Here is a 9,707-nt window from a genome sequence, read left to right as displayed (position 1 = left end):
ACCAAAGGCTGGTGGAGTACATACAGCGCTGTAGTTGAAAGAGTAACCTGAATGAGAATCCTTTATTGGATCCTTCCCAACATCAATCCTTCCTACTTATCTAGTCCCTTTATACTCTACTTCCAGCCATATACTCTAGAGTATGGTAATACTTCCTTTCTTGCTGTTTTCTGGACTGGACACTCCAACTTCCAACTGTATGCATTTTCTGGGACGTTTCTCCGTGCCCAGAATGTTCTCCCTCCTAGTTTAGCTGGTTTTTAAGAGTCAGCTCAAATTCCACCTTCGGCAGGAGGTCTTTCCCACCTGTCTTCCTCTGAGAGTCTTCCTTCTGAGATTATTTTCCATCTCCTCTGGATATATACCCTGGGTGAGCATGGTCATTCGCATGGTGTCTCCCTCATTAGGATGGGCGCACCTTGAGGACAAGGACCCTTTTTTTAAACTTTTTAGCACTTAATCTAGTGTTTGGCACATACGCAAGTGCTTAATGAATGCCTGTTGACTAACTGACTAAACCTAGTAACTGTGACTGTGATCATGCCACTAATCCTCTCTGAGACTCAGTAGTTTTTTTTTTCAGTTTTATTTTTTTAAACGCTTCCCTTCCGTCTTGGAGTCAATATAGTGTATTGGCTCCAAGGCAGAAGAGTGGTAAGAGCTAGGCAATGGGGGTTAAGTGACTTGCCCAGGGTCACACAGCTGGGAAGTGTCTGAGGCTAGATTTGAACCCAGGACCTCCTGTCTCTAGGCCTGACTTTCAACCCACTGAGCCACCCAGCTGCCCCCTGAGACTCAGTAATTTAGAATGGAAGTTAGAGTTATATTGCAGTTCATGGCAGCACAAGGAGTTCTCACACTGATGAGTCACAGGTCTTTGGTAAAAATGATGTATTTACTATGTGCAGAGGCTAATACTTAGGGAAATATGAAGTTTAGGTAAGATAAGGTCCTTGTGACCTTAGAGTCTGATAGGCAGGTACACAGATAACCAGAATACATAACAATCAATTGCTATTTAAGGTCCAAAGTTAGAGGCTGGTGAGAAGATGACACTTCCAGCTATAACATTCTAGGACTCAATAGGCAGGGCAAGCTATGGCACATGACATAATAAAGCAGGCTTTACAAGTCTCTGGGATGATCGATACATACTTGTTTATGAAGCTCAATATTATCCTTGTCAGTCCCAGTGGATAGAGTCAAAATCCATTGTTGAATCAAATTAAACAGATTAATTTGAACTACCCTGATGGAAACATGAAGTCAATTTTAGATAAGTGAGTCAACTGTGAAAATATATATCTAAATAACCATTAGCTTAAAGACAAATTATTTGATCAGGTCTACATAGTTCAAAGTAAAGTAGTGTGTTGACTATTTTTTTGGGACTTCAGACTACATGAACCTGAGTTGCTTGGTTAGGTTACTCAAGCTCTATCATATTTTTGGAGAGCCAACAGTCAATGCTTCACTTTGGTCTGTGTAGATCTATCTTCTTCATGTTGTCTTTAGTTCCATATCCTCTAGGAAGCTTTCCTGAATCTCTCTCCAACACTCAGTAATGTGCCTCTTTCTCCATAGAATTTATAGAATACTTGGTTTGTAGATTTACATTTATTATTTTATATTATATTTATTTGTATACATGTCTCCCCTTGTTAAAATGGAAAGGTCCTTGAGGGTAGGGACTGTTTTTGCTTTTTTATTACTCTATCTAGGATTTAACATAGTTCTTGGACCATGGTAAATACTTAATAAACATTTGTTAAGTGATTGCTTTGTATCTAAGTCATGTGACTCCTTACTAAACTCTAAGATGCATGAAAGCAGAGACAATCTTATTTAATTGTGGAGCCCCCGGAAAACCTAACTCAGGACTTGCACACACTAATCTCTTAATTAATGTTTGTTGAAGTTGTTTAAGTTGAAGATAGAATTGTGGTAAAAGAGTTTTCACTTACGGGACATAGTTTCGTTTTATCTGTTCCTCTGACACTGGGACAACACCGAGAACGCCTCTCAATTTATCCAGAAGACTAAGCAATTCAGGAATTTTTCCATAAAATACCTTCCAGTCCCCAGAAGTCATTGAAGTAACTGGATGGACGCTTTCCATCTTGTATACCCACAGTTCAAAAAAAGAATTAATGCTTATAAATAGCCTGTTAAAACCTAAGAATAAAGAAGGAAAACAGCATTAAGTAGAATTGTTGAAATTTTTCACCATAATAAAAAAAATTGATTTTTGTTATTGTTTTTTAAAAACCCTTACCACCTGTCTTAGAATCAACCATAAGTGTTGGTTCCAAGGTAGAATAGTGGAATGGGCTTGGCAGTGGGGCTAAGTGATTTGCCATGGGTCACACAGTTAGAAAAAAAAAATGGGTTTTTATAAAGCAAATCAACAATTTAATACTAAATGACCTTTTTCTGCATTACTAAGTCAATTAGAAATTTCTATATACATCAGTTTTTGGTCCAATTTCTTTGACGTCTTAGCTGGGAACCAGATACAATGAGTTATTGCCAATTATATTTCCTTTTTCAAAACTCAGAATGATCTTTTGTCTCAATTAGACTCCCTGCAATGATGTAGATTATAACCATTCCATGACTACCTATGCAGTCTATGGAACTCTGGTCCATATCATCCCATAAATTCACTCAAGAATATTCACATACTGTCCTAGAATCCTTCTTCACTTTGAGACCCTGAGACCTGAGATCCTGCCTAAGCCAACAGCAAAGTACCCCATGCCCACCCCTTGAAGTTCTAAGTCCTAATATGAGCCGGTAATGAGGCCCTAAGCTCCAGTAATCCCATAGTACCTGGCCAGTTTAAGCCTAAGGAGAGACCCAGAGCCCCTACCCAAGGCTGTAGTAAGGCACTGAGCCCCAACACAAGGTAGCTCATGGTGCTCTGAGGTCTACAAGCCATCGGAAGACACAGGGAAAGACTGAATCAGCTTTGAGAGGTAGCTTTTGGAACTTCCAATCTACAGACCATGATACCACTTTGGAAGAACTGAAACTTACAGATCCCCAGAACTAAAGCTGAAGGTAGCAGCAAGGAAAAACAGAAGTTTTAAGAGAATGCATTCTCTAACCTGAGAACAGAGTTCATCTTTAAGATAAAAGTAAAAGGGGGAAAAGACTGGGAAAATGAGTAAACATCTAATTTTTTTCAAAAAACCTAAGCATAGAAAAATTTTATGGAGAAAAATAAGACCAAGGCTCAGACTCAGAAGGGGATAGAGATCAAAACAGCTACACACAAAACTTCAAAGAAAAATGGGAATTGGTTTCAGACTCTGGAAGAGCTCAAAAATTAAATAAAAGAGGCAGAAAAAATGGGGCAGAGAAATGAAAGCTTAAAAATTAGAATTGGTTGAATGGGAAAAGAGGCATGAAAATCCAATGATGAAAAGAATTTCTTAAAAAGTAGACTTGACCAAATGGGAAAGGATGTTCAAAGCCAACAGATGAAAATCATTTCTTAAGAATTAGAATTGGTCAAATAGAAGCTAATGACTCCATGAGGCATCAAGAAATAATAAAACAAAATCAAAAGAATGAAAAAATAGAAGAAAATATGAAATATCTCAATGAAAAACAACTTAGGAGCAGCTAGGTAGATCAGTGGATTGAAAGTCAAGCCCAGAGATGGAAGGTCCAGTGTTCAAATCTGGCCTCAGACACTTCATAGCTGTGTGCCTTAGGCAAATTACTAAATCCCAATTGCCTGGCCCTTACCACTCTTATGACTTGGAACCAATACTTAGTATTGATTCTAAGACAGAAGGTAAGGCTTTAAAAAAAAGAAAGAAAAAACAACTCAACTGAACAAGCCCAGGAGAGACAATCTAAGAATTACTGGACTACCTGAAAGTCATGATCAAAAAAATGCTTAGACATGATATTATAAAAAATTTTCAAAGAAAACTTTCCTGATATTCTTGAACAAGAGAGTAAAATAGAAATTGAAAGAATCCACTGATAACCTCCTGAAAGAAATCCCCAAATGATAACTTCCAGGAATATTATAGCCAAATTTAAGAGCTCCCAAGTCAAGGATAAAATTCTACAAGCAAACAAAAAGAAACAATTTAAATATCATGGAGCCACAGCCAGTATTAGACAGGACTTAGCAACTTCTATCTACATTAAAGGATCAGAAGGCCTGGAATATGGAATATGGAATAATCCAGAAGGCAAGGGAACTAAGTTTACAACCAAGAACCACCTACCTAGCAAATTGAGTATATTTCTTTCCAACAGGAAAATAATCATTTAATAAAAATGGAAATTTTCCAAACATTCCATATGAAAAGAACAGATCTAAACATAAAATTTGATATCCAAATTCAAAACTCAAGAGAAGCATAAAAAGGTTAAGAAAGAGAAAATCAAATTACCAGTATCAAAAATAAAAAGGGTAAATTCACCACTAATGAAGAAGAAATTAAAGCAACCATTAGGAACTATTTTGTCCAATTACATGACAATAAGTCTGAGAATCTAGGTGAAATGGATGAATATTTACACTAAAATAAATTGCCCAGATTCACAAAAGAGGAACTTGAGTACTTAAATAATCCCATCTCAGAAAATCAAATTGAACAAGCCATCAATGAACTCTCTAAGAAAAAATTCTCAGGTACAGATAGATTCACAAGTGAATTCTATCAAACATTTAAAGAATAATTAATCCCAATATTATATAAACTATTTGGCAAAATGAGAGAAGAAGTCCTACCAAATTTTTTAATGACACAAATATGGTGCTGATACCTAAGCCAAGAAGAACAAAAATAGAGAAAAAAATTACAAACCAATTACCTTGATGAATATCTATGCAACAATCTTAAATGAAATACTGGCAAAGAGGATTGTTCACTATAACCAGGTAGGATTTATACCAGGAATATAGGCCTGGCTTAATATTAGGGAAAGTATCAGAATAATTGATCATATCAGTAATAAGACTAACACAAATTGCATGATTATCTCAATAGATGCAGAAAAAGCCTTTGACAAAATACAACACACATTCCTATTTAAAACACTAGAAATCATGGGGGAAATGGACCTTTCCTTAAAATAATAAGTAGAACCTATCCAAAACCATCAGCAAAAATTATTTGCAACATGGATAAGTGAGAAGCCTTCCCAACAAGATCAAGCAAGGATGTCCATTATTGCCAATATTATTAAATATTGTACTAGAAATGCTAGCTTTAGCAATAAGAAAATAAAAAGAAATTCAAGTTAAAGTAGGCAATAAGGAAACTAAACTTTGCAGATGATATGATGATATATTTAGAGAATCCTCAAGAATAAACTAAAAAACTAGTTGAAATAATAACTTTAGCAAGGTTGTGGGATACAAAATAAATCCGCATAAATCACCAGCATTTCTATATATTACCAAGTCCAATTAGCAAGAGAAAGAAAGAAAAATTCTACTTAAATAATTCTAGACAATTTAAATTCTTGGAAATCTACGTGCCAAGACAGGCACAAAAATCATATGAACACAATTACAAAACACTTTTCATATAAATAAAGTCAGATCTAAATGTTAATTGCTAATGGATAGGCTAGGCTAATATAATAAAAATGAAAATTTTACCTAAATTAATTTACCTATTCACTGCCATACCAATAAAACTACCAATATTATTTTTATAACATGTAAAATTATTATTATAAATTAGTATGATATAACTTGTATTATAGTATAAAACAATAACATTCATGTTGAAGAACAAAAGATCAAGAATAACAAGGGAATTAATGAAAAAACTGTAAAGGATGATGATCTAGCAATACCAGATATTAAATTAGACTCTAAAGCAATGGAATAGAGTAGGGATAAATGATCTAAGTAATATAGTGTTTGATAAACCCAAAGATCCAGCATTTTGGGATAAGAACTCATTATCTGATAAAAACTGCTAGAAAAATTAGAAAAATAGTGTGACAGAATCTAGGTGTAGAGCAATATCTCATGCCCTATATCAAGACAAGGTCAAAATGGGTACATGATTTAGACATAAGGGATAATACCATAAGTAAATTAGGGAACATATTTTACCTGATGGATTTATGGAGAAGGAAGAATTTATGACAAGAAATAAATAACATTACAAGATAGAAAATTATTAATTTTGACTATATTAAATATAAAAGATTTTATATAAGCAAAACCAATGTAACCAAGATTAGAAGGGAAACAACAAACTCGGGGGCAGATTATTTTTAAACAAATTTCTCTGATAAAGGTCTCATTTCTCAAATATATAGAGAACTAAGTGAGATTTATAAGAATACAAGTCGTTCTCTAATTGAAAATGGTCAAAGGATGTCAACAGGCAGTTTTGAAATAGATATCAAAGTTGTCAACAATCATATGAAAAAATATTCTAATCACTCTTGATTAGAGAAATGCAAACTAAAACAACTCTAAGGTACTAATTCATACCTATCAGATTGGCCAGTATGACAATAAAGTGATAAATATTGGACTGGGAATGTGGCAAAATTGGGACAACGATGCATTGTTGGAGGTGTTGTGAACTAATCCAAGCATTCTGGAGGGCAATTTGGAACCATAACCCAAAGGGCTAATAATGCATATGCTTTGATCCAGTAATACCACTACTAGATCCATATCCCAAGCATAAAAAAAAAACAAGGGGGAGGGAGGAGGGAAAAGGACCTACCTATATAAAAATATTTATAGCAGGTTTTTTTGTGGTGGTGAAGAATGAGAAATTGAAGGAATTGGTCAGTTGGGGAATGGCTGAAAAAGCTGTGGCATATGATAGTGATGGAATATTATTGTGCTGTAAGAAATGATGAACAGGATGATTTCAGAAAGAGCTGGAAAGACCTACATAAACTGATGAGGCGTGAAATAAGCAGAATCATGAGAACATTGTACACAGTAATAGCAATACTGTAGAATGATCAAGTGTGAAAGACTTAGCTACTCTCAGCATTGCGATGATAATCTGGTATAGTTCTGAGGGACTTATTACAAAGAATGCTCCAGAGAAAGAAATGTTAGAGTCAGAATGCAGATCAAAGCACGTAATTTTTCACTTTAGTTTATTTGGGAGTTTTGGTTTTATATGAATATTCTTTTACAAAAATGAACAATATGGAGATATGTTTTACATAATAATACATGTTAGAGCCAGATTGAATTGATTTCCAGTCTCAGGAGGGGAAAGAGGGCCAATTTAGACGTTATGACTTCGAAAAAGTTATGTAGAATATTGTTAAAACATGTAATTGATAAAATAATATATTTTTACCAAAAAAATTATACTGACATAATCTGGAAAGAAATTTAAAACTTATAAATTAAAAAATATTTATCATGAGCACTTTAATTTATCACTGTCAAATATTCCATAAAATGATGTTTCTTGTTTTCTTTGAGTTTATGAAAAACCCAGTTCTATCACTTCCATTACTCTCCTTGCCAAATGATGAAAATACTATTTCCTAAGTGTCATTATTTCACTGCACCATCTTGTTTGAACAGCATGTCTTCACTTCAGTTCTTCAAAAGATCAATGATATCATCATGATGAGCATAACTTTCAATAATGAGATCTAAACTCCTCCAGGATGAATTACCATGGCCAAAGAAAACAAGGTTATCTGACTATCAACCATGATGAGCCTCTCTAAACAAAGTAAGGCGTGACCTCAGATGATAGTAAATATGCAGACCTTTGCTGGGCAATACTTAAAAGTCATTTTTGTTTGGTAGGACTTACCAGAGTTTGTACTCTACTGTGTATTTTTTGAGAGCCCAAGGTCACTCCCAAGACAGGATGAGGCACCAGAGGAAGACTGGTGAAGGACAAGAAGCTCAAAGAGGGTAAATAGCTCATATGGATGCATATTCATAACCATCTCCATGTATACTCACATGTAACTATCAAATTTATATGATTATGATATCATTAAAATTTTGAACAGATTATTAAAATCTTAATGATCTGGCACTCAAAGGCCTGGGAAACCAAGTATCTGCCACTGTACTGACTTCAAAATCCTCAGAGAAAGCTTTATGAGATGACATCACAAAGAACCAAAGATGCAAACTCCTAACTATGATCATTGAAAGTAAGATGTGTTAATGAAGCTCATCCCCTCCCCCTCCTGAGTAACTTTACCTGTCTATCAAACATTCCTGACATAACAGAGTTGTGCCACGGTTGCATGCCTCTACATTCTGTACGTCAATAAAGGTCAAGGTTTGGGGCTTCTGAGCTGGAGAATTGAGAGAGAATCGGGGGAGAACTAAGAAGAGAACAGAGAAGGCAGGTGAGAGAAGGAATGAGGAAGAGACTGGCAGGCTAGGCACCATGTGGTCAGGTTACTTAGAGGAATAGTTGTCTACCCTTTCCAATAAACTTTATAAAATATGTATCTGGGTAGAAATATTATTTTTAATTCTTACAAAGATGACATAGAAAGAAAGAGATCAACTATCCAAAAAGAGCTTTTTGAGATTTCTGCACCTGAGTTCAGAGGCTCAGTTTTATCAGTTTATCCAGAAATGACAAAGTTTTCAAGAATTGTTTAGTGAAAATCAAATTTTAAAGAGAATCATTTGTAAACCAGAATGTCAATTTAATGAAAAACACCGCTAAAAAAAGTCAAGGTGGCAAAGCTAAAACAGAAAAGGCATATGAGCCCATCTGATTTCTACCAAATTACTCTCTCGAAAGCCATAATAATGCCTCAAAATGAATGCTGGAGAAGCATTACCCATAAAAAAAACAAGGTGCAGTAATTTCTCAGCCCAAAACAACTTAAAAGGCTGGTACAAGGGATCAGTGCACTGGGATGGAAATGGAATACAGTGTGCCAGGGCAGGCCACATCACACAGCTGAAGCACCAGCTTAGGTTAAGGAATTCTAAGCCACAGACAGAAAGGGGGTTGGACAACTTCTCAGAGATTACTGGGACCCCTTTGCTGGCTCTGGGTACAAGACTTTACCCATATGCAGAAACAGGTTGCAGTCCTGGGGCACAGTTGCAGAGTGAAGAAGATCAGCATATACCAGCACGTACAGCCACAGGAGAGCAGGGGACTTTGGTCAAAGTTCCAAGGAATAAAAGAGTACTGGGGGTCAATCACAGACCAGAGCACAGACCTGGAAAGTATTAAGCACACCTCTCCTTACATCATACTATCTTGGAAGAACTGAAGGCAGATAGACCCCCACTGCTGGCTTTGAAGGCAGTTGCACAAAGAATCTGAAGCTTGGAACAATGTTCCCTTCCGCACAGTTACAGAACCCAACTTTAACAGTTCTTTAAACTAAATGAAAAGAAAAAGACAGAAAATGATGCAAACCATAAAAAAGAAACAGCAAAGTTATTTTTCTGACAGGGTAGACTCCAACTTGGAAGAAGAAAACAAAGTCAAAACTGCTATATCCAAAGCCTCCAAGAAAAATATTAATTGCTCTTGAGCCAAAAAAGAATAATGTAGGAGGCTCAAAAAGGATTTTAAAAATCAAATAAGAGAGATAGAAGAAAAATTGGGAAAAGAGCCAATAGCTTGGTAAAAGAGGCACACAAAAAAACACTGAAGATATTAATATCTTAAAAAAACAGAATAGATCAATTGGCTAAAATTCAAAGAAGAAAAGAACTCTTTAAAAAGCAGAAT

General features: G+C 35.4%; 1 protein-coding gene across 3 annotated transcripts in view; it reads right to left on the bottom strand.

The window, feature by feature from the left end:
• Positions 1-9,707, bottom strand: part of AXDND1 (axonemal dynein light chain domain containing 1) — a 169,121-nt gene that overhangs the window by 54,776 nt on the left and 104,638 nt on the right. For all 3 annotated transcript variants that reach the window (XM_007480883.3, XM_007480885.3, XM_056815593.1), the window contains 2 exons: positions 1,965-2,175; positions 1,156-1,249 (listed from right to left, as the gene is read on the bottom strand). In XM_007480883.3, the coding sequence (XP_007480945.2) occupies positions 1,156-1,249; positions 1,965-2,175 (305 nt within the window). The remainder of the gene's footprint in view (positions 1-1,155; positions 1,250-1,964; positions 2,176-9,707) is intronic.

This window comes from Monodelphis domestica, chromosome 2 (genome assembly GCF_027887165.1).
Source record: "Monodelphis domestica isolate mMonDom1 chromosome 2, mMonDom1.pri, whole genome shotgun sequence".
Classification (NCBI taxonomy): Eukaryota; Metazoa; Chordata; class Mammalia; order Didelphimorphia; family Didelphidae; genus Monodelphis; species Monodelphis domestica.
Note: the sequence above shows the minus strand (reverse complement) of the source record. Positions and strands in the feature narration are given on the sequence as shown.